This window comes from Peromyscus maniculatus, chromosome 8 (genome assembly GCF_049852395.1).
Source record: "Peromyscus maniculatus bairdii isolate BWxNUB_F1_BW_parent chromosome 8, HU_Pman_BW_mat_3.1, whole genome shotgun sequence".
In the NCBI taxonomy this organism is placed as follows: Eukaryota; Metazoa; Chordata; class Mammalia; order Rodentia; family Cricetidae; genus Peromyscus; species Peromyscus maniculatus.
Window position 1 is genome coordinate 107,300,500 of NC_134859.1, and position 24,738 is coordinate 107,325,237.

Here is a 24,738-nt window from a genome sequence, read left to right on the forward strand (position 1 = left end):
TTTGTTGAGACAGGGTTTCTTTGTGTAGTTTTGGTGCCTGTCCTGGATCTCAGTCTGTAGACCAGGCTGGCCTCAAACTCACAGAGATCCACCTGCCTCTGCCTCCTGAGTGCTGGCACTAAAGGCATGCATCACTACCACCTGGCTCAAATTTCTTATTTACTTATTTTTGTTTTTTGAGACAGAGTCTCTATGTAGCCCTAGCTCTCACAGAATTCAAAATATAGACCAGACTGGCCTCAAATTCACAGAGATCTGCTTGCTTCTGCCTTCAAGGGGTTGAAATGAAAGACATGACTCACAATGACTCCTCTTACTTGTTTTAGGATTCATTTTCATTTTATGTGTATGGGTGTTTTACCAGCGTGTATGTATGTACACCATGTGCATGCCATATCCACAGAAGCCAGAAGGGCATTAGCCCCCTGAAACTAAAGTCACAAAACTTTGTGAGCTGCCACATGAGTTCTGGAAGTCACACTTGGGTCCTCTGCACGAGCAGAGAGTGTCCTTAACCACAGAGGCAGCCCTTCAGCCCTCTAGTCCCCACGTTTCTATCCTCCCTCAAGGTCAGGTCAAAGAAAGCCAGATGTCCCTGGGCAGAGTGTGGAGCTCAACTTCGGGTGCTGTTGCTCAGTTGCCATTCACTTGGTGTTTTGAACATGACCTGGGGCTGACGAGCAAGCCCTTGGGATCTCCACCTTCCCAACACACACACCCACACAAGAATCTGTGTTCTCTGAGGTGGACATTATGTTTCCATAAAGAAAAATTGGTATTGAAAACACCGCCATTCATAAGGTGCAGTAGCTTGGGATCTGAGCCGAGGTGTTTCTGGGAGTTTGGTTGGGACTGTGGGGTGTGACAGCATGCCTGGTGCATGTGTCGCATGTTCAGAACCATGGGTACAGTGAAGTCATGAGATGCACTTGGGAGTAGCTTTGCCAAAAGCACCTCAGCTTTATTATCCATTTATGTTTAATTAAATTTTGGTGATTGTGCACCTGGATATCCTTACCGTTGCCCAACTTTTCACAACCCCACGTTCAGTCATGAGGACCCTCCATCTGGGGTTATGACCCACAGTTGAAGACACTGTGCAGCCTTCTCTAGGTGCCTCTGCTCACACAGAGCCAGTCTGGGGAGGGGACATGATGATAGACCCACAACACGCCCTCACAGTTGGGCATGTCCCCCGGACCTAGACACTTCCGCCTAGCCCATTCCAGGTCAAAATAGCCATTTCCGGGTCAAGGCGTCTCACATGACCAGGACCCTGTGGCTTTGCATGGTTGCATGAGAGCGCACAATGCAACCATGTGATCTACATGCATGTGTGGAGTAGCCACATTGACCTGTGTATGCATGCGCCACCCGGCCTTTATAAGCCGGGGCCATATTCCCGGCTTCCTTCTTCTTCTCCACACAGGTGTCTCTTCCCTATTCCCGGCTTCCTTCTTCTTCTCCACACAGGTGTCTCTTCCATATTCCCGGCTTCCTTCTTCTTCTCCACACAGGTGTCTCTTCCGCAGGCCTGAGCACTTGTCTGTCCCTTTATCTTAATAAAACTCTCGTTAGTGGATTCCGTCGTGTTTCGTGACATTTCCTCACAGGGAAAGAGTGCCGCCGCTAAATAACACACACTTCCCCCAGGACCCCAACAGAAAGCTGTGGTTTGCAAAAGGTCTCTGCCCTAATTTGTTTTCTATTGCTGTGGTAAACCTCATGACCAAAACCAGCCTAAAGAACAGGGGTGTTTGTCTTTCAGTTCTCGGTCAGGACAAACTGAGGAGTGTCAGAGCGGGAACTCAAGACAGGACTGAAGCAGAGGCCATGGCGGGCTGCAGCTCTCTGGTTTACTCCCCATGGTTTGCTCGGCCCCCATGGCTTGCTCAGCCAGCTCTCTTATTCCACCCAGGACCACCTACCCAGGTGTGGCATTGTCTACAATAGTCTGGGTCCTTCCACATAATCATTCAAGAAAATGCCTCCCAGACATGTCTGGTCCCAAGAAATCCCTCAAGTGTGGCATTTGGACCAAAGCCAGCACCTACCCCACCCTCACCCTGCCCCAAATTGGGAGAATAGCTTCTACCTGCTAAAAGGAAGCATTCTCCTTATCTCTGGCGAAGAAGGGCCTCTGGCTCTTCCATTAACATATGCCTGAGGTACCTATTAGCATATGAAGGTCTACACCAGCTTCTACATCCCTTCAATCTATATTCAACTAGTACCTGTTAAACTCTTCAGAGTCCTCCTCCCTTTTTACAGTTTCCCCTCCTCCCAGCTACCAGTTCCCTTAAAATCCTGGAAATTCTCCCCAGTTGCTTCTGTCTGCTTCCTTGAGAGACAGCCTTGGTGGTTTGGAATAAACCTCTCCCTTTTTCCCATGGAGCAGCTACTTTGGTTTCTATACTGCATCCATTTCATTCAGTCTACAGGCCAGTCTATGGAGGCACTCTCTCAACTGAGGGTCCTTTCCCCCACCTGTCTAGTTTATTTGTAGTTTATGTCAAGTGACTTACTTGGCCCTTATTTGAGGCCGGTGACTGGCAGATTGGACGGTGTGCAATGACTGGTGGGGACACACAGTCCCTCACAGGTGTTCTGTGCCCCTTTCTAGTTGTGAAAGTGGTTTGCTTGCCTTGACTCATTTCTGGGTTGGTTAGGAGGTTTTCCCCAGCATACTCACCCCCATGTTACAACATGGCTCTAACAAAGGTTTCTTCTTTCAAGGTGGCTCAGCCTGCCTGTGGTCTTTGGCTTTAATAAGGCTGGCTGTTCTGGTTGCAGGAAAAGTGGACTGGAACTTCAGGTTCTAGTAGCTGCAACATGGTGGCTGCTAGAGTCCCAGAGAGCCACTACGGACTAAGGAGTTCTGAGCTGTGGCACTAGGGGCAGCCAAACAGTTCAGAGAGTGATGAAGGCAGACAGCACCAGGACTTCAATGTTTTGAGGAGGCAAATGACAGGAGGAGCTGGAAGATGACAGAGTGCCGAGTGTGAGGTGGGAGCAGAGACCGAGAGAAGTCAAGGGCTGCCAGAGAGGTGCAGAGGGTGAAGAGTGAGTGCTGACCCCGCAGCTGTCACTGCAGCCCCTGAGTGTAGAATCGGAGCTCTGTAAGCCTCTGCCTTGAACGGCAAGATCAACAGCCTCCTGCCGAACGCTTGGAGTGTAAGCCTCTGATTCTCAAGGGTTAGAGCCTCAGCCTTCTGGGTTTGAGAACACACGTGAGCCTCTAGAAACCCTAACGCTGAGAGAGCCATCTCTTGTCCATCTGAGAGTTGATCCAGGCAGAGCAAGAGTAGCCCCAGGCAGCTACGTGGCAGGGCACCTCTACAGTCTTCTCACAGGGTCCCTCTGCCTCCCCCAGTGGGAACGGGAGCTTTCTGGAGGGGCTGTTCTGTATTACATCAGACAGCCATGGGGGGAGGGGAGGGGGGCTGTTCCAGCAAGTTGTCGGGTTCTTAGCCAAAGGCTCTTGCTGTCCTTGTCTCCACCAAGGGAGGGAAGCAAAGGGTCTGGTGGAGTCCTCCAGCACCACAGGGACAGCCCAGGGCACCACACCCTCCCTAAGGCTCATTTCTCAGGAGCTGGTGAGTGACTGAGAATGTCTTACTTTTCTATTGGGTGATAGAACAGGACTTACAAAGAAACAGTTTGAAAGGGCGTGTGGGTTCCAGAGAGCTTGAGGTTATGATGTTAGAGCCAGGACACAGAGGCAGTGGCTGAGAGCTCACATCGTGATGTGAACGCAGGAGGCAGAGAGAACACTGGGAGTGGAATGGGCTTTTCAAACCTCAAAGCTGCCCCCAGTGACACGCCTCCTCCAAAAATGCCACACTTCCTACTCCTTCCCAAACAGTTCCATCAACTGGGACCAAGTATTCAAACACATGAGCCTCTGGAGGCCATTCTCATTCAGCCCTCAGAGAGGAGGGAGAGAGGGAGGGAGGGAGATCTCCAAGTCTAAAGAAAGACAGTGAGGAACAAAGCAAGCCACAGGGCAGTTCCAGGGAACTGTCCTCTGGGCTCCACGTGCACGCTGTGACTCACACACACTAACATAAATAAATGCAATAAAAACTTTTTTTTTAAATCTGGGAAGATGAGGGGCTGTGACAGTCTGAGGTGAGAGTGAGAAGAAGATATGGCACTGTGGCTAGAAGAGTTCAGAGAGCTGTGGGGAGGAATAGCAACTTAGATTAGTTGCTACAGTGCTGGCCTAGCATCCAGAAGCCCTGAGTTCCATTCCCAGCACCTCCTGAACCCAGGCAGGGTAGCACCGCACATGCTCCCAGCACTTAAGACATAGACAGGAAGATCAAAAACTCAAGGTCATCTTCAGCTACTGTGGTCATTTGAATGAGAATGGCCCCACAGGGTCATGCGTTTGAATGCTTGGCTGCCCATACTTGCTAATACTTGAAGCTTTGAGAGTGGGGGACACAACATTGCTGGTGTGGTCATTCACTAGCAATGGCTACTGCCAGTGGCCTTGGTGGACCTCCAGGTGGTGGGTTGGTGATCTCCACTTTGCATCCAGAGACCTGTAGATGAGTGGTATGACTCCCTTGAAGTCTTTCAGGTCCTGAGAGTGGCCTCAAGTGGGCTAGGTCCTGGACACTGTCCAAGGTGCTGGGAGTCTGGAGCTAGCACCTATCAGTGCCTTCCCAGTCTCCCCGGTCCGCTGTGGTTGGGCGGGGCGGGAGGGGGGCCACTCTGGGAAACCCTGGAGAGAATTCGAGTGAGATTCCGAAGGCCGTGGGCTGCAGTCGCCTCCGGGAAGACAAGCTAGTCCGGCGCCACCGGGCGGGGAATTCCGGCCAGGCTGCGCGCCAGGGAGGCAAAGGGGCGGCGTCGGCCCTGTGATTCCGCACCAAGGCGCGCCAGCCTGCGGGGCAGCGCGGGCGCATGGGCACTGCAGGTGCGAACCAGAAGCTTCCAGGTTCGGGGCGGCGGTGCGGGGCTGGGAGCGGGATGCAAGTCCCGGGCGGTGAAGAGAGGTCTAGGGTGTGGGATGCGGGTCTCAGGGACGCCAAGGGCCCCCAGGAACTGGGGTGCAAAGTTCCGCTGGGCAGGGCGGGTGTCACGGGCCAAGGGTCCTGGGGGACGACCTGCGGAGCTCCGGATGCCGTTTCGCTGCGCGCCGGTCCTGCTAGGGGAGCGGGTCCAGCTGTGCATGGCCCCTGAGGTCACATTGCCGGAACTGTGCCGGAGTCCTGATGCGCCGGCGCCCGGCCGCCACTTCCTTCTTGTTCTGAGTTTCGGTTTCGGGTCTAATCCGGCCCTGCGCCTTTGACCCCATCTACTCTAAGGCCGCGGGCCACGCTAGGTCTGCCCTGTTCCCCAGAACCAGGGAAGGACAGTGCCCTCGACCTGCCCACTCCCGCGAGCGAGCTCCTAGCGGTCCCGGGCCCGCAGCTCTACCTGGGAATCCGCCCTCACCAACTGCAGTCAGAACTTTTACGAGCCAGGCGTCTGCGCCCGGGGCGCTGATCTTCCTCCCAGTGAGGGGAGGTTGGGGAGGCTCCCTCTCGCAGGAGCAGCTGCAAAGCTGTGAGCGGTGCTAACGCTATGTCCAAGTCCAAACCCACCTGGTTTTCTTAGTCAAGTCTCAGGGCGAAGGCTCCGGGAAGGTCCTCTTGCTGGCTGAACCAGAGAGGCATTGATGCTGGCCGCTCACTTCTGCGGAGCTGTCCCTAGTCTTAGCTGAAGCCCTAAGGCCCTTTGGACTTTCCTGAGCAGCACTGGAGAACTGGCTTTAGGGGTGTTGGCTCGGGGTACACCACCCCAAAATGTGATGGTAGGAGATAATTTGCCACTCCAAAATACACTCCGTACGCGTGGTTTCCAAGAATCTTATGGTGTGAGAAGCAGAACTTTCTTTTCCTTTTCTTCTTTTTCAGGTTTTTGAGACTAGTTTTCTCTGTATAGTCCTGGAACTCACTATGTAGACCAGGCTGGCTTCGAACTCAGCCATCTACCTGCCTCCAGAATGCTGGGATTAAAAGTGTGCTGAACTTTCTTTAAAAAAAAATTTACATCTGTCTAGAAAGGACAGAGGGCTGGGGCAGACAGCATTGGTTACCCATGAAAACATTTGCACAAAACCACACCTTGTCCAGCTCCCAAGCCGGGAAGGTCCTCTTGCTCTCAGCACCCTGTGGCCCCAGCCCTGAGCCTCTGCTCTTTCCTGTAGCTCAGGTTGGCCCTAAAACCTCCAGCCCCCATTCTTCTCCACTCTGAGTTTGTGGGATTCCCTCAAACATAAACATGCATGGTTGCTCTTGTGTTGCTCTTTGCTTGTGTTGGGTCCTGGAGTTGCACAAATAACTGGAACAGACCACTGAAGTCTATTAATCAGAAACAACTTTATTCAAAAACACCGTGGGGGCAGTGCTTCTAACTAGTTAGAACTACAGAGAATTATTTGACTCTATAGCCCCGAGAAAGGGCTACAAGCTTCTTTGTTCAAGACAGGATTTCTCTGTGTAGCTTTTGGAGTCTGTCCTGGAACTCTGTAGACCAGGCTGGCCTCAGACTCACAGAGATCTACCTGCCTCTGCCTCCCAAGTGCTGGGATTAAAGGAGTGAGCCACCACTGCCTGGCTATAAGCTCCTTTTTATAATCAAGGGTTATACACAGGACACAGAGTACATATTGGGATTTAAGGTGTCATGGCACCACAGCGTCTTGGGAGTGCCATCTTGAGCTGAAGCTAAGAGACTTATGGTAGCTCAGGAATGTTGACCTGAGCCTGAAATAGAGGATCTATGACATTCTGGGCATCTGATGTCTTTTTGAGCTAGCACTCTCTGGGCACCTCTGAGGGGCATCAGGGATTTACGATTTCTGATTACAGAGTGTTGGTTTTAAATGTTCACATAGTCTTTGGTTCCTTTAAATTGCCTGGGAGAATTCAGGGCAAAGGGTCAAAGCAGCTATCAGTGCTAATACACTCAGAAATGGGTGTAGGCTATACGTGTGCAAATTTGTTATATTCTCGGGCTCTTCAGCTCCCTTTTCATTTTGGTTTTAAGGTAGAGTCCTTTGTAGCGCTGGCTGGCCTTGAACTACTATTGTCCTGTCTGCACCTCCCAAGGCCTGGGGTTACCAGCATGAGACGCTGTGTCCAGTTTTGTGCATCCCTCTATTTAGTTTAGGGCCAAACAAAGCATCTAGGAGTGCAGGTGAAGCCATCCATCTCCAGGGGGAAGGGCCTAAGTGGTGGGGTCACTGGAGGTGTCTGAATGAGTGATGGGTCTTTCTAGGGGTGCTTGCGGGGGGGTGGGGTGGCGGGGGGGGGGGGGCAGGAACTTCCACAACGTTCACCTCCACAGCCAGGCCCAAAGGACTCACCATCTAGCTGTGATCAAGCTCAAAGGTGGCTGCCAGGACAGGGGCTGGGAGGAAGGGAGGGCCAGCAGCTGGCACCGGATGTGGAGGTGGGGTTGGAGCCCACTGGCTTGGCCTCTGCCCCTTCAGGGTGCACAATGGCAGTTAGCCCTGAGGGGTGAGAGTGGTTGGTGTGCTTGGAATTCTTCCCTTGAGCCACAGGCTCCCGGGTTAGGGCCAAGAACAGAGGGGCTGGTGCAAGCCTTCCCTAGAGTGGCCTGGAGCCAGGTTCCCACCCTGTCCTTGACCAGCACTACCCTTGATCTTTACCCTGGTTTGGTGCCCTTGCTAGGGGCCCTGACCAGGCCATCTGGGCTGGTTGGCCTCATGCTCTCAAAACTGCCCCCAACCCTCCCCTTCAGCCGTCTGGGGGGCGGGCAGGGTGAAAGACACAGCCCCAGGGCAGCCCCAGCACCTGGCTGCAGCAGACCGGCACAGGTGTTCCATAGTCAGCAGGCAGGTGGCTGCCAACCTAGTCTGAGGTCAGGGTCCTCAGCTGTTGGGCTCTGCCGAGCAGGCCTAACTCAGTATCCCTCTCTTGGCAGCAGCCCTTCTGTGAGCTCCCTTGAGCTATGCTGGTGGACAATGGAGGGGGAGGGGCAGTAGGGGGGTGTGAATTGCTGCTTGAGGGAGGAGTTGGATTTGGAATTGAGCACTGATAGAGAGCTCTGGTCTGGGTTTCGATTACCCAGAACCTTCTGGGTCCCAATCACTTCATTTTCCTAGAAAATGAAACTGAAGTAGGCGGTAGTCACGTGACAGACGCTGAGGCTTATAGTGTTCTGCCGCGCCTCTCCCTTTCCTGCAGGGCTGGGGATAACAGCATGGAGTGCCCACAGTGCCGGCATGTATCCGGAGAAAAGTCACCGAGGTTCTGCAGCCAGTGTGGACAGAAACTGTCTGCTGCAGCCCCCGTGCAAGGTGAGGTGGGGAGGGGACAGTGGGACTCCAGGATGGAGTAGGGTCCCTTTCTTCTCTGGTGGGCGGTAGTGGCAGAGAGCTTTCCTGCGTGCTTGTATTTCCCTCAGAGCAGGCTGTTCAGGTCTGCTAGAGGTGCCAGCACTTCAAAAGAGAAGGAAGTTTTGGTTTCAGTTCTTGTAGCAAGAGCTTTCTCCAGGAACGAGCACCAGAGAAGATCATCTTCTCAGGTGAGAGAGGGATCCTGAGAATGGAAGTCTTGTCCCAGCACTACTGGGAGGTGGAGGGTGGGTGTTCAGAAGTTTAGGGGTGACCATGAAGTATCACTGTTAGCAAACTTGTGAGTCACAACCTGTGCCCTAAGCCAGGTCCTGCCACCCATCCTCAATAAGCTGAAAAAGAACCAAATTCCAAGTGAAAGCAGAAGGGCTGGAGAGACGGCCGGGCAATTAAAACAAAATTTAGCCCAGGGGTGGGTGGGTGGGTGGTGGTGGCAGCGGCGGCCGCTCCTGCCTTTAATCCGCCACTCCTGCCTTTAATCCCAGCACTTCGGAGGCAGAGGCAGGTGGATCTCTGTGAGTTCAAGGTCAGCCTGGGCTACAGAGTGAGTTCCAGGAAAGGCTCCAAAGCTATACAGAGAAACTCTGTCTCAAAAAACGAAGAGAGAGAGAGAGAGAGAGAGAGAGAGAGAGAGAGAGAGAGAGAGAGAGAGAGAGAGATTTCTGTGAGTTCAAGGCCATCCTGGTCTACAGAGTGAGCTCAAAAAACAAAACGAAACGAAACGAGAGAGAGAGAGAGAGAGAGAGAGAGAGAGAGAGAGAGAGAGAGAGAGAGAGAGAGGAAGAAAGAGAAAGAGAGATTTCTGTGAGTTCAAGGCCATCCTGGTCTACAGAGTGAGCTCAAAAAACAAAACGAAATGAGAGAGAGAGAGAGAGAGAGAGAAAGGGAGAGAGAGGGAGAGAGAAAGAAAGAGAAAGAGATTTCTGTGAGTTCAAGGCCATCCTGGTCTACAGAGTGAGTTCCAGGACAGCTAGGGCTACACAGAGAAGCCCTGGCCAGGCTGGTAAGAGGGAACTTACCCAGTTACATAGTCAGAATTTGAACCCTGTGCAGCTTGTGTCCCGCGGTTCAGGTCTTACTGGCTTCAGTGTGGAGGAAGCCTTGGGGTGCTGGTGTGGCCCCTTGGAGGAGTCCCTGCTCACAGGTTTGTAGATGGGCTGGTTTATAGCTAATTATTATCATGAAGCTGTGGGACGTGTTCTCATGTACCTTCTGCGATTTGACGGTTGCCCCTTTCTTGGTTCTTTTCTTTTGGGTGAGTTTATTGACAATATGTATTTGCCAGGAGATGTGTCTGAGAGCGAGGGTGTGTGGCATTTCTGCAACATGCCATCATGTCTTACGCTTGACCCCTCACCAGGCTGTCCTGGCTCCTGGAGAGTGGTGGAGGAAGGGGCAGGAAGTTTCGTCTGTATAGGTAGAAAGGGCAGCTGAGCCTGGCTTGGCCATGGCCTTACATCCTCACCCTGGGCTGTGACTGTTTCCCGGATTGGAAACTGAAACAGAGGTATGCACAGCTTAGGGCGGAGTGCTAGCCAGTGTGCAGGAAGCTTGGGTTTATCCTCAGCACAGCGTGGTCAGAAAGAAGGAAACAGAAACTAGATGTGAGGACTCCGCTCCCTCCCTCCTGCAAGCTCAGGCTTCCAAGGCTGGAGCAGCCTCCACAGGGACTCAAGAGGCTCCCAGATGCTTGGGCGTTAGCGGGTGGGCTATGGGTAAAGATGGGGTTCCTGTGAGGTCCCTAATGGTGCAGAAATGGCTTTGTGAGGGTGAGGGCTTCAAGTGCTGTGTGTCTGTGGTTGTCTGTGGGCTGCAGGGTATGGGTATCCTGTGAGATTCCTTCAGAAATTAAGCTCCCCACACCTCCCCTCTCCCAAGTCCCAGGACCCAAGTAGGAGTTGAACTTGGATACTGGAATACTGGATGGCTCCCTTGAGGGTGCGAGTGAACTGCTGGGCAGTGAGTTTTTTATTTTGTGCATTTTCCAAGTTTCCATGAAGGGCATGTGGTTCGTAATGAAGAAAGATTAGGACTGCATGCCCGTAACTGGTGAGTATGTGTGCATGTTTGCACATGTGAGTGCGTGTGTCTTTGTCTGTGCACATGTGTGAATTGAGGTGTGTGTCCGGAATGGCAATGGTGGGTCTCCTTCCTGCTCAAGGAAAGGGTACCCAGGCTCTCCACCCATTGCAGGTGGCATGGGTGGGATGAGTCACTCTCCAAGGAGAGCATGAGGTCGGATACTGAAGTACCTGCTGGTCATCCAGGAGGCTTACAGACAGGACTCAAGGAGGCCAGCCTGTGTTGGCTATGACCTGGCCTCCCTGAGGGACACCCTGCTGACAGCTCCCGGTGGGGGAGGGGCTGGGTAGCTGGTATTTGTTTTCTTAGCTCCACCCTCCAGGGTTCCCCAGGCCTGACACACAGGGTTGACGGGAGTCCTAGGCTCTGGGGAATAACTGTGACAGAACAGTTACAGCATGATGATTTGACAGTTTGGCCTATCTCGTGACCACCCAGTGTCCTGGGCCAACGTCCTCAGCGACCACCTTCAGGACTTTGCCGTCTTCCCGAGCACCTCTCCCCTTAACCACCACCTCTCCTGTGTGTGTGAGCTGATCACCCTCAGGACCTCCTGCCCATCCCTGGAGCCACACAGTGTCACCCGTTCCCTCCTGAGCAATAACACTGCAGCTTTGTTCCAGCTGAGGTGCCTACATGCCAGCTGGTGCCGTGGCTGGAGACTAGACCCTCTGCCTGGCCAGTCCTTCGAGCCTCACAGGGCAGGCAGCAGGGGTACCTCAGCACAATGCATCTTGGGCATCATTAGACCCATGCTGCCGTCACGATGATTTGGGGTTCATGGGGCCTGTGGGGCCCTCACTCTACCCTTTACTAGAGTCTCTCAAGGAGACTCAGCTTGCCGGGGTTCGGGGCTTCTGCCAGCCTGTCCCTGTGAGAGCCTCTGCTGCTGGGGTGGGGCCAGGGACTTGCCCTGTTCAGCTGCTTGGAAGAAAGTGCAAGGGGATCCTGTCATTCGAGAAATCCATGGGAGTCTGCTTAAGGAGTATTAGGGAAATTTATTAGGATAAATTGAGGAAATGCACTCACAAATACAGAACCGAGGAACAGCTGAAGTCGTCCTCTGATCTGACCAGGAGCAAATCCACCTGGCAGTTCGATCACACCAGGAAGCAGGCAGCAGGGAGAAGGGACCTCATGACTCGTCTTCCTTTCCTTTTAAGAGGTCTGTACAACAGAAAGAAGCACGCCTCTTTCAGTCTGTAAAGCCCAAGATCATGGGTGGAGCAAATACCACTACAGGCCTATCAGAGGAGGGGCAGCCAAACTGTAGGGCTAAAATATTTACCAGATCTGAATTGGTATAAAAGTTTTAATACGGACTAGCCACTGGGGGCTGGGGCATGGCTCGAGTTGTTTCCTGACACCCACATGTAGGCTCACAACCATTCGGAACTCCAGTTTCAGGGAATCCGTCACCCTCTTCTGACCTCTGAGTCACAAATGTGAATGTGGTATATGTGGTATGCATACATACATGCAGACAAAAATTTCCATACACAAGAAAATAAATCTAAAAAAGTTAAAAAAAAAATAGATATAGGGGACAGACACACAGCAAGCAAATTCTCAGACAGAGAATGTATCCCTGAGAGGGAATGGGCTGATTTTATACCAGTTAGAAGTCACCTGTCTGGCTTTGTTCCTGAGCTGTCTGTGTGGGGTCATATGTGAATAAGTGAAAGGTGGATAGCTCACTGTCCTGTTGGATAGTAATTTTTATGCCACTGTGTGCCCTGCCTAGGACTGGCCATTAGGAGTTGGCTTTGCTGGTGTAAGGCTTGGTTAGTTGCTGGATCAGGCTGTGAGCACTTGCCTGGTAGTCACAGGGGATAGAACTTGCTTTTGGTTTTGCCTTTTTGTCTCTATAGCCTGGAGCACCTGTCCCCCTTCCCCAACCTCTGAAGCTTGTGGGAAGTAGGAGGGCAGTGTCTGTGGTCCCACCCTGCTTCTGGTGCTGTGAGGGACCCGGGCAGTGTCTGCGGTCCAAATCTGCTTCTCCTGGTGCTGTGAGGGACCCGGGCATTGCCTGCAGTCCCACCCTGCTTCTCCTGGTGCTGTGAGGGACCTGGGCAAGTTCCCTAGTTTGTCAGTACCTCCAGTTTGGCAACTATGAAGAGGTAGTGTTCTAGAAAAGGTACTCCCCCAGGCTCCCTGCTCTGTGCTGGCCAGGTTTTTGCTGCTATTTCTGAATCCAGCTCCTAGCCTTCCAGTTGTCACAGAGAGACAGGCGGTGTTGCCAAATGGCCCTTCCTCCCAGGAGGACACCTAAAGCCATCAAGTCCCCTCCCTGTGCTCTGGCCTGGGCCCTGTCACACTCTGAATTCTGAACTGGCAGGTTCAGAAGAAGGCAGCGTAATTAATGCACAGCACTGGGGCTGTCTCAGTAGCCCTGGGCCTGGGTTCTTCTGCCCACCTGCCATTGTCCCCCAAGTGGAGTGCCCACATCGCCTCAACAGCTTCTCCAGCCCCCTGGAGACAGACGCTGGCTGCAAAGCTCATGTCCTTGTGCACCTTCCATGCCTTCTTCAGTGAAGAATTTACAGCTGGGCGGTGTGTGTGTGTGTGTGTGTGTGTGTGTGTGTGTGTGTGTGTGCTGGGTGGTGGAAATGACTGTGCACCACTCTGGTCCTTTCCCTGGATCAGGGAAGCCTAGCATCTTTGGGGTTGAAGGTTCCTTGTGCCTCCTTGGCTTTGAACTGTCTGAGTTTTACTTTAAAGGCTGGCCTCTTGGTTCCTCATTGGTGTTCATAGTCCTTGTCCTGTCCCTTGCTCAGTAGAAGGAGGCCAGGTTCTGGTCTGGGGGTTCCGATGTAGGGCAGAAGGGGCCAGGTTCTGGTCTGGGGGTTCGGGTGTAGGGTTTTGTAGGAGCCCGTTCTCGGGTTCCTCGTGGCTTTACCCAGCAGGTCCGAATAGAGGATGATCAGGACCACGGGCCTGAGTGCAGGTGTCTGAGATGGTCTGCACTTGGCTGTGCTGGGGGAAGAGGTCTTTTGCTCCACCCCTTGGCGTCTCTATAAAAACCCTGGGCCAGAGACAGTCCGGGCCCGTTGGAATAGGTTCCAGGCCCTCTCGAGGCTATCCTTTATTTTCTATCTGTTTATCTCCGCGATATTCTCCGCAATAAATCCTTCTATCTAATATTTCCTGCTGATCGTACTCAAGAAAACTCTGGGGAACTGTGGGGGTGGTGGGTAAACGCCCCACAGAATGGCGCCATGAACAGAGACTAAAGAAAAAAGAAAAAAAAAGGGGACTAAAGAAAAAAAGGGGGAACAAAAAAAGGGGGGACTAAAGACAAATGAACAGGGACTAAAGACAAAGTAATAGGGACTAAAGATAAAGGAAAATAATAATTTTATTACAGAGTTTTTGGTGAAAGTGCTGAGTCAGCCCTGCCAGTGGAAAGGCATGCCGGTGTTATGAAAAAAAAATATATATCTTATATATATTTTTGGGAGGCAGGGGTTTTATCCTCGAGAGAAAAGGAAAGTGGACTGGAAGGATGTCCGATGCTGCAGTGAAATTCTCTTCTGTCAAAATTTTCTATCTTCTGTCCCTTTCTCAATTTCTATCTGTGATAAGTATAAGGTATAGGGTAGTAATATAGTTTAGGAAAAACTTACAAGTGTAAGATGGTGTAGAAAAAAATAAGGCAACTAGACAGAAAAACTCTTCAATTTTCTAACTTTGGGGGCTAAGAATGCAATCTGGGGAAAAAATCTTTCTTTGGGCTTTACGGGTAGTAAAAAAGCTCTTCTCTGAGCTTATGGGGAAGAAAAAGTTTCCTATGGAAGCTTTTGACCTGGGGACAGCTGAAATGCTAAATCCAAGTGGCAGGAGAAAGTGTTTTCTCCCTGAGGCAAACATGGGGGTGTAAAAAGCCAAAAAGTTTAAAGTTGGGAAGTTTTGGGAAAAGTTGGTCTCTCTCCTGGCGGGGGGAATCTTTCTCTTAAACTATAAAGCTTTTCTTGGAAAATTTTGGGGGAAAATCTCTCTAAAAAGCCTTAATCTTTCTCAAAAGCTCTCTTAAACTTAAAAACTAAAGCCTTTAACTTTCTCTCTCAGAAGGATGGGGACCACCTGAGAGAAAAAAACAAATTTAAGACAGTGAAACCTCTCTAAGTTCTTTCAAGCTTTAACAATCCTCCCTGCAATGCAGGAGGCTGGAACAAGTTTCTAAAAACCTCTTCTAAGCTTTGTCTCTTCAAGCTAGTAAAAGACAGTGGGTCAGAGTACCCTGAGGGAAACGCTTGGGGAGAGCAAGGGTGAAGAGCTATAGAGAGCCCCCAAGGGCAGGAAACTTAGCCTGAGAAAACCAGGCTTTTCAGTTACAGCCAAGCTGAGGCATCAAGGGTTTTGTCTGAGCATTTCAGAATGAAAAGGTGCTCCTAATCGTCTTAATGCAAAGATCCCCTGAAGCAATGCAAACTCCGTTAGCACTGTATCCTCGCTTCTGACCAAAAACCCAGGGGCAACTGGCCAGCATCTCTGAGTTGGAGTGCATTTCTGGGATACTAGGGTTCCTGCAGTTGTAAACTTCCTGGAGCACAGAGCTGAGGCAGGAAGGTGCAGGACCCAGGGGAAGATTACTAATGAACAAAGCTAAAGCCGGTGGGAACGGCACAGTTGTCCACTTTCCTACAAGTCCCGGGTTGATAGGTCCACAGCTACAAAAAGAAATCTGAGAAAAGCTTTCCTATCAGAGTAAGGACCTTTCTGGGAAAACAGTAAAGCTGAACTGTGTCTGAAGCAGTTGTACTGCTGAGTCAGAATGCTGTCTGGGGAAAGAGTCCAGGCAGGGCAGAGCAGAACTATCCAGGAGTAAAGCTTTCTTTTCTGTCAGAGAAAGCACCTCTTTGAGAAAGCTTTATTTCAACTGACTTCCTGAGATGACGGAGTGTATCCCTGAGGGGTGATTGCCTCTGGCATAAGCTCTGTCCTTGAGCACCCAGACAAGCAAATGCAACCCACTGGGGGACTGGGTCAGGTGAAGGCCTGATGAGGCAAAACACCTGTCCTAATGGGAGTTTAGAAATGGCAAAAACCTCCCTTGTTAGATTTTCAGTCTGTACGCAAACCACACAGACCCCGAAAACAAACGGACAAAAAGCCCCTACCTTCAGTAGCAGGGAAAGCCGCCACTGTAGTGTCGGAAACTGTTTCTGGGGTAGAGGGGATAAACTGAGACCAAACTGGATACTGTCAGGGAGAAAGACTCTGAAGAAACAGAGGGGACAGATTCCTCCCCAGAAAATGTATGACCTGACAAAGCTGTTAGAGTTTGAGGCAGATTCAGGGGGAGAAAAAAAGCCCCTACCTCCAAAGGCAGCTAGCAGAGGTACAGAGCCGCAAACAGATAGCTGAAGCTCTGCATCTGGGGAAGGAAGGAACAAGCAAAATGAGAATAAAATCAGTGGGAGAAAATCTCTCTGAAGGAGCTATGGAAAAGCTGTTGTACATGATCTTGTTTTTCATTGACTGGCTAAGGCAAGCACAAGCCCCGAGGAAAGTTGCTATCGGAAATGCCAGCCTCAATGCCGGCTAAGGAGGCAGGTGCAGTTCTGATTTGGGGGCCAGTGTCTGATGAAGGAGAGACACCTGTTGAAGCCAGCTGAGAGACCAGAAACCTCCCAATGTGCCGTAATTGAAAATGTAAAATGCTTGTTCAAATCTCCCGTTGCAAAGGCAAGTCTAGTAAAAGAGAACCCGTTGACTCTCAGACCCCAAAAGAACTATGGGAAATGACTGATATAAGGGACTGATATTATTATGGACTGATATAAGGGAAATGCATTCTGGGAAAGGTAGTTTTTCCGCTAAAGATGGCGACATTGCCCTGAAACACTTTTGTCAGCTCGAAAATACGTTCATGGTAAACTTAAAATACAGCTTTTAAAAGAATGAGTAGGAAAGTCGTCTAAGTTTAAGTATCAGTTCCAATGAGAGATTGAAAGGATACGGAACTAGGTGCTTCGCGGTTTGGGGCTCCGTTGGTAAAATGCCTTATTTACCCTAATAGCTGTGCAAATGTTTACGGTAGTTGGATGACAAAAGCTATCTTTAAGAGCAAACAAGCCATTTAAAAATCCTTAAAACAAGGGAAAGCAGTTTATAGACTGAACTTTGTCTTAGATATGAAGAAACTTATATTGAAATTTAAAAAGTTCTTTGCCTTGAACTAACAGCCTGCAATGAGTAATTCCTTTGCAAATCTAATAAGGAGACAAGGAAACAGGCATTCAAAAAATAAATGACTGCTTTATAGATGGGAAACAAACTTCAGAAAATCTAGCTGTCTTACAAAAGAGTTGCTTCACCTGAAAGTTCCTTATAAGAAATCAGTGCTAAATATCACCGCTGCTAATAACATCAGGAGTTAAAGCTAACGAAGTGAAAATACTAAATCCTGAAACTCAAGTGAAATGGAAAGATCCCTGCTTGGGATTTGGAAGGGTCCGGATCCTGGTTTTTTTGTTTTGTTTTTTTGTTTTTTTGATTTTTCGAGACAGGGTTTCTCTGTGTAGCTTTGCGCCTTTCCTGGGACTCACTTGGTAGCCCAGGCTGGCCTCGAACTCACAGAGATCCGCCTGCCTCTGCCTCCCGAGTGCTGGGATTAAAGGCGTGCACCACCACCGCCCGGCCCGGATCCTGTTTTAATAGGGGGTTGAGGACATGTCTGTGTTTTTTCACAAGAGGAGAATGAAGCTCAGTGGTTACTGGAGCATCTGGAAAGGAGCGTGGGACTAAGAAAGGTCAGATCCAATGACATTCCTATAAAGGAACCAAAATGAAAGTGGCTCGATTAGTATTTCTGAGGTTTTGTCACTGGTTAATGCAAACAGTGAGGAAATAAGAGTTCAGAGCTGTGCAGCTTTTGGCTTTACTAGCTCCTTTAGAAAAATACCTTATATCACCTAATAGCTGTGCAGTATTGGCGAAGAGCTTTACAGAAGCTAAATACGGTAATTTCACCCTCAGCGTGAAGTGAAGTTTTTCCGTAGAACAAACCAAAAGTGCTGCTGTAATAGAAATGTTTGTCTGAATTGAAGTACTTAGGGGAACTATTATGAATTTGGGTGAAGGGACAGCCTCTAGTTAAGAACTGTCTACCGCTGACAGTGCATCTCTGCCGGTCCGGAACGGCTGAGAGAACTGGCAACTTTGGAGTGTGGCTTCGTCCCAAGAATGTTACAGTCCCCTAGCAACAAGTATCACAATTCTATAATGACAACACTCACTAAATCCCAGTGCTTTATAACAAAGCTGACTATAAACTCTAAACTTTAGAAATGATGTACGTACTTCCTGTCTAGTTAAGAGAATCTTTCTAATAGAGATGGTGATAATAATTAAGAGTAGGAAGTAGAAAGACGAAAATAAGATATGTGAGTTTGTAAAAATGCTGTCTTGTTAGATCTGTGTTAAGAAATCTTTAGGTGTTTGCTAAGTTAGATATATGCTAATGGTAGCCTATATAAGTTTGTAAAATAGATCTATAGAGTTCCTTTAAGAATATAAGCTTGTAAGAAGTATCTAAGGTAGTCTTAAGACATGTAGTAATAAGCTTGTAAGATGCTAGTTGTAAATGTAAGTTTAAATAAGAAATAAGATGGAATGAATATAAGTATATAAGAATTAATAAGAAATATATTTGCTAAAGTAGTTCTATAGTTTCCTTAAAGTATAAATAAGTAGATGTTAATATGTTATATGTGAGTTTGTAAAAGTGTGTAAATGTTGAGTGAGTTTATGCTTAAGCACATGTTATGTGGGTTTGTAAAGTGTAAATGTTAAGTGTGAGTCTATTCTTAATGTATATGGTGAAAACACCTGAGACACAGGAGATAGTGTCCTAGTAGACTGCAAAGTAGGCAGTCTGAATGGTTTCAAAAGCTCCAGAAGCCGCTAAGAAGCTAAGAATGGCGGATGCCAGAACCAGCACAAGGCATCCGCAGCTGAGATCCGTGGAAAATCGACGCGACACAGAAAAACCTGAGCTAACAGCAAAAACGGTACAGTTTAAAATATTACTATACTAAAAAGGTCTGTCTGTGAGAACAAAAGTTGCAGAGACGCTTGTTTGAACTAAAATTGTTAACTGCAAAAAGTTTTGGTTGTAAAACGTCTCTTCATATTTGGAAGTGAAAGCCTGATACCAGAATTTATTTCTTGTTTGAACTTTTTGAACTTAAAATGAGATAAAATTACAGATTTTGGTTATGGATTTCTTCAAATTTGGAAGGCTAGTACCAATATTTATCATTTGAATTTTGGTACTTAAATGAAATGAACAATAGAGATTTCATTGCAATGGGACAATTTTGAGCTTACTTATAGTAATGACCTAGGAACGGTTTTCTGGAATTGGGTTAAAAATGGAACTGTTTAAGTGAAGAAATGTATTTCTACTTAGAATCAAGATGCAATTTTGTGTATGCATATATGTTTTATTTACTGGTGATTCATGAATTGTTTTGTGGAACTGTTTATGTAAAAATGGAATTACTTATGGAACTGGTTCTGTGTTACAAATGAAACTGTTTAAACAGAAAAGTTTGGGTTTTCTAACTAGGCTTGAGATTTTGCTTAAAATTATAAAGAAAAGGGAGAGTTAATATTCCTTAGTCTATTTAATTTAAATTGTTGTTTGAGTGGATTAATGTCATGTTTTGTTAGTAAGAAATGCAAATGGGGTATACTAAGAGACTACTTTTAAAGTGTGTAAAGAGTTTTATCAAGAAACTGCTTTTGGATGTTTTGCTAAAAGTTTTCAAAGTGTTAATGGTTAGATTGAAAATATTGCTTTTCAGTATGGGTTTGCAGGAATTGTATAAGTTTGGGTTCCTCTAACTAGGTTTGAGCTTTTGTTTAAAAATTATAAAGAAAAGGAGGAGCTATTAGATTGAATTATGTTCGCAGAAACCTATTGATATTAATGCACCCCGGTTTTGTGGAGTTGAGGAAATGTTTAAGTTTGATGTGAATACATGGAAGTTTTTCCTATGTTCTGTTAAGAAAATTCAAATGACTGAGTTAAAGTTGTAAGACGGAGAAAATTGTTAACTATATATAGCACCATATATGCTAATTCAAATGGTTCTGTTAAGAGTTTGCTTTGAGTTGTAAGATTGGGAGAATTGTGACTATGTATAGCAATATTTATCTTAACCTGTTAATGGTAATGATGAAGCTAAGGGATTCTTTAAGTTTGTAATCGCCTTAAGAGTTTTTGGTTTAGAAAGGGCTTGAGGCAGCTAAGACTGCTGTGGTCACCTTGGACCTAATTCAAAAGAGAAATGCCATTTATATCATCCTCTACTCCCATACAGGGAGGTGTAACAGCTATGAAGATTGTTGTAAGCCATTAATAGTTATTTTTTTATATATTAAGAAGGGGGGACCTGTGGGAGCCCGTTCTCAGGTTCCTCGTGGCTTTACCCAGCAGGTCCGAATAGAGGATGATCAGGACCATGGGCCTGAGTGCAGGTGTCTGAGATGGTCTGTCTGCACTTGGCTGTGCTGGGGGAGGAGGTCTTTTGCTCCACCCCTTGGCGTCTCTATAAAAACCCTGGGCCAGAGACAGTCCGGGCCCGTTGGAATAGGTTCCAGGCCCTCTCGAGGCTATCCTTTATTTTCTATCTGTTTATCTCCGCGATATTCTCCGCAATAAATCCTTCTATCTAATATTTCCTGCTGATCGTACTCAAGAAAACTCTGGGGAACTAGGGGGTGGAGGGTAAACGCCTCACAGGGTTTCTTGCTCATTTCTTATCAGCAGCTTTCTCTCAGGCTGCTGGATGATGGGGCAGGTAGCTTTACAGCTGGATCTGCTGGCCTCTCAGAAGTAGGAGGCCTTAGCCCGTCCATGTGCTTGCCTATTGATCCTTTGTCTCTTTTTTTTTTTTTTTTTTTGGTTTTTCGAGACAGGGTTTCCCTTTGTAGCTTTGTGCCTTTCCTGGAGCTCACTTGGTAGCCCAGGCTGGCCTCGAACTCACAGAGATCCGCCTGGCTCTGCCTCCCGAGTGCTGGGATTAAAGGCGTGCGCCACCAACGCCCGGCTGATCCTTTGTCTCTTAGGCTAGAGAAATGCCAGGCTTTGGCTAGGTCAGACTAGCCAGGGCACCTTCATCTGGAGCTGTGGGACAGAGAAAGCTCACAATCCCATTTATTATGAAACAGCAGCTGTGAAAAAGTAGAAGCTACTGTGTATACTGCACTCTCTCCAGCTTTTCCCCTTTACTTGTATGTGTGCACTTCTGTATGTGTGTCTTGTAAAAGTATGTGTACATGTATATGTCTGTGCATGTGTGTATGCATGTACATGTTAGAGAAAGAGCCTTTTATTGGACTGAAAGGGGGAGATGTTAGGATAATCTTTTTGTACACTGTGTGGAGATGTGTCTCGGTTTTACCTCACCTGCCTAAGGCATCTTCTGATTGGTTTAATAAAGAGCTGAATGGTCAATAGCTAGGCAGGTGAGGATAGGCAGGTCTCCCAGGGAAAGATAGGAACTTTGGGAAAGTCACAGAGGAAATTAGAAGTATGGGTACTGAGGCCAGTTGGTGGTGGCGCATGCCTTTAATCCCAGCACACGGGAGGCAGAGCCAGGTGGATCTCCGTGAGTTGAGGCCAGCCTGGTCTACAGAGTGAGATCCAGGACAGCCAGGGCTACACAGAGAAGCCCTGTCTTGACAAACAAACAAACAAACAAACAAACGAAAAGTATGGTACTGAGGAGAGGTAATGAACCACATAGCACAATGTAGATTAATATAAATGGGTTAATAAAAGTTTTAAGAGCTAGTTGGGAATAAGCCTAAGCTAAGACTAAGCTTTCATACTTAATAAGAAGTCACTGGGTGGTGGTGGCGCACTCCTTTAATCCCAGCACTTGGGAGGCAGAGGCAGGCAGATCTCTGTGAGTTCAAGTCCAGTCTGGACTACAGAATGAGTTTCAGGAAAGGAGCAAAGCTACACAGAGAAACCCTGTCTCGAAAAACCAAAAAAAAAAAAAAAAAAAAAGAAGTCTCTGTGTCATTAATTATTTGGGAGTTGTCGGTCCAAAGAAAGACCTGTTATATGTACATATTCATGTGTGTATGTACATTTAGAGGATTGTTTTTCCTGGCTGGCCTGGAAGAAGCGTTCTCTCACCTGGCCATTTAGATGATTTGGGCATGAGCCTGTTAGGCAGCATCCTTACACAACAGACCCCGGATGCCTCCTGTGTCCAGGCACTGGGGGCTCCCATGGGAACCATGTGTCCCTCCCTGCCTTCCAGAACCTGCATGGACATGGCCGTGAGCAGACAGTGTTAGGAGGAGATTGGTAGGGACTCAGGGAGGAAGTGCCAGAACAGGAAGTGCGTCCCCAGAGGCATGGGGCCTTCGGGAGCAGTTGGGAAACCAGGCTAAGAGAAGGTCCCAGGCAGTGTGGAGTGTGTGGGAGAGCCTGAGGTCGAGACGGCAAGTTTGAAAACAGACCTCTTATGGGTAAAATTCAGACTCACGTTTGAGGTGAGTGTGTGGGACACAGCTCTGGATAGGTGTGTATCTGCAGGTCACCAGAACTGAGACATGTGGCAGGGTATTGCTGGCCTGAGGACCCCTCAGAGGTTGCTTCTGGAGCCATATTTAGGTGCAGCCATCCTTGACCTCTACCACAGCAGAGAGTCAAGCAGAGCAAGTCAGGGTACGGACGACATGGGAAGATGAGACTCATTTGAGGAGAGAAGGCACCGAGGGCTGAGCAGTTGGTGTAGTTGGACTTGGGGACTTTAAAGCTGCCTAATCTGTGTGTGGGGTGTTGGGGGAGCCAGTGGGAGTCCTCCTTGTTCACCACAGCTCTGTCGTTGAGGTGGAGACTGTTTTAGGTTTGTCCTGCAGCTTGCAGCTGTTGAGGGAATGCAGTTAGAGATAAATCACCGATCAAGCAGACCCTTGTTTACCCACAGGTCTCGTGATGGCTGGACTCTCATGGTTCCTTGGGCATTTGTAGGTGGTCTGATTAGTTGTGCTGATGCTTCTGAGTGTCACCCAACAAGATAGGCAAAGCAGGGACCCCAAGCTGCTATTGGACTTAAAGGGTGCTTGGACTAGGGTGCCCACCTCAAGAAAGGTTGGGTGGTTTTGGTGAGGGAAAGGGGCACAAATCATGCTGTGGGCATCCTGCATGCACTGGGGAATCCAGTGGCGTAGATGTTGTGGGTGGGTGGGCGTTCAGGCCATCAAGTTGTGTTTGTCCCCGTGGTTCTGCAATCCCTGGTCCTGCCCTGGAAGTCTGGGAGCAGAAACAGCACACAGCCTCGGAGAAGCTGACCTCTCAGCGGATATTGGTGGGCGCGAAGGGTCCTGTTTGCCCTTCCCGGAACTTGCTGCTCTTCCCTGGTGTGATCCTACCTTCATCTGCCCCAGCAGATTCTGAGAACAACAACGCCTTCTTGGTGGCATCAACCTCAGAGGAAAGGGCTGAGCCCGGGGAAGTGCTGAAAGAGGAGAGGGTCCCAGGCTCCAGCAAGGAACTGGACAACCCAGAGGAGTCCGAGTCTGATGCCTCCTGGACCACCCAAATGGTGAGTGAGTCACACCTGCTGCTCCTGCCCACTCTGCTCCGCCTCAGGAAGTCTCCTGATGTGATCTCACTGGGTCCTGGGGTTGGTCGGCCCTCAGTCACAACAGAGTCAGGGTTTCTCTGTGCAGCCCTGGCTGTCCTGGGACTCACAGAGAAGATCTGTCTGCCTCTGCCTCTCAAGGTGTGCACCACCATGCCTGGGGTGAGTTCTGGTCTTATCAGAGGACAGAGGATACAGCACAGAAGTAAACTCTAGACTCTAGGACCTAGAGGGTGTAAATAGACTCAGAAGAAGTGATGTGATCTTCTAGAAGGAAAAAGTCCAAACCAAAGGCTGTGTACCTGTCATCAGAAAACGTCTCAAAATAACTAAAAAGCTGTGGTATGACAAGCACACATGAAGTGTGGCCTGGGAAAACTATGGCATGGGTGTAGCGGTGGTGTCTACCTGTGATCTCGGCTCTCAGGAGGTAGAGGCCAGAAGATGGAGAGTTCAAGGCCAGCCTTGCCTACAATAATAAGTTTGAGGTCAGCCTGGGCTACAATGAGACTCTGTCTCAGCCTGTCTCCAAAGTCTCCCAACCACAGGTCCATTAGCAGCTGGGTGTGGTGAATATGCCTTCATTCCAGTGTTTGGGAAGAGATGGGATGGTGAGTACAGGTCAGCCCCAGGTACACAGTAACAGAGTAAGACTGTAGGCAGTTTTCCTGTCCCACAGGCACTCTCAGAGGCTTAATATTAAAATTGTAAATGCTCAGTCAATAGCTCAGGCTTGTTACTAACCACCTCTTACAACTTAGCCCATCTCTATTAATCTATGTTCTGCCCTGAGGCATGTGGCTTTTTGTACATCTGGCTGGTGACTCCCTGACTCCATCCTTCTTCATCCTAGCATCCTGTTTGATTGTCCTGCCTAACTTTATCCTGCCTTGCTATAGGCCAACCAGCTTCTTTATTAACCAATGAGAGTAATACACATTCACAGTGTACAGAAGGATTATTCCACAGCATAAGACTTTATATAAAAAATAAAATCAGGGCTGGAGAGGTGGCTCAGAAATTAAGAGCACCGACTGCTCTTCCAGAGGTCCTGAGTTCAATTCCCAGCACTAATGTTTTGCCTATTTTATGACCTTGTGAGGGTATCAGATCCCCTGAACCTGAGGTTACACACAGCTCTGAGCGGCCATGTGGGTGCTGGGAATTGAAACCAGGACCTCTGAAAGAGCAGCCAGTGCTCCCAACCGCTAAGCCATCTCCCCAGCCCCTCAATATATATATATTTTGGTTTTTCGAGACAGGGTTTCTCTGTGTAGCTTTGCGCCTTTCCTGGAACTCACTTGGTAGCCCAGGCTGGCCTCGAACTCACAGAGATCCGCCTGCCTCTGCATCCCGAGTGCTGGGATTAAAGGCGTGCACCACCACCACCCGGCCCCTCAATATTTTATTTATTAAAACTTTTCATTTATTTTACATACCAACAAGTTTCCCCTCCCTCCTCTCTTCCTGTTCCCTCCCCCACCTCTCGTGTACCCCCTCCCCCATCCACTTCTCCCTTCAGAAAGGGACAGGCTTCCCATGGGAATCATAAAGCATGTCATATCACACTGAGGCAATCCCAAGCTCCCCCTCCCCTCATCAAGGGTGGGCAAGGCATCCCTGCATGGGGAATAGGTTCCGAATAGCCAGCTCATGTGCCAGGGA

At 48.9% G+C, this 24,738-nt stretch overlaps 1 protein-coding gene across 7 annotated transcripts in view; it reads left to right on the forward strand.

Annotated features, from left to right (window-relative positions):
• The first annotated feature begins 4,804 nt into the window (after positions 1-4,804).
• Positions 4,805-24,738, forward strand: part of LOC121831601 (E3 ubiquitin-protein ligase RNF213-like) — a 112,894-nt gene continuing 92,960 nt past the window's right edge. For 5 of the 7 annotated variants that reach the window (XM_076543882.1, XM_076543884.1, XM_076543885.1 and 2 more), the window contains exons 1-3: positions 4,805-4,927; positions 8,208-8,320; positions 22,880-23,034. In XM_076543882.1, the coding sequence (XP_076399997.1) occupies positions 8,224-8,320; positions 22,880-23,034 (252 nt within the window). In that variant the 5' untranslated portion in view covers positions 4,805-4,927; positions 8,208-8,223. Of the gene's footprint in view, positions 4,949-5,323; positions 5,511-8,207; positions 8,321-22,879; positions 23,035-24,738 lie in introns of those variants that run through there. The other 2 variants (XM_076543886.1, XM_076543883.1) reach the window with 2 other exon arrangements.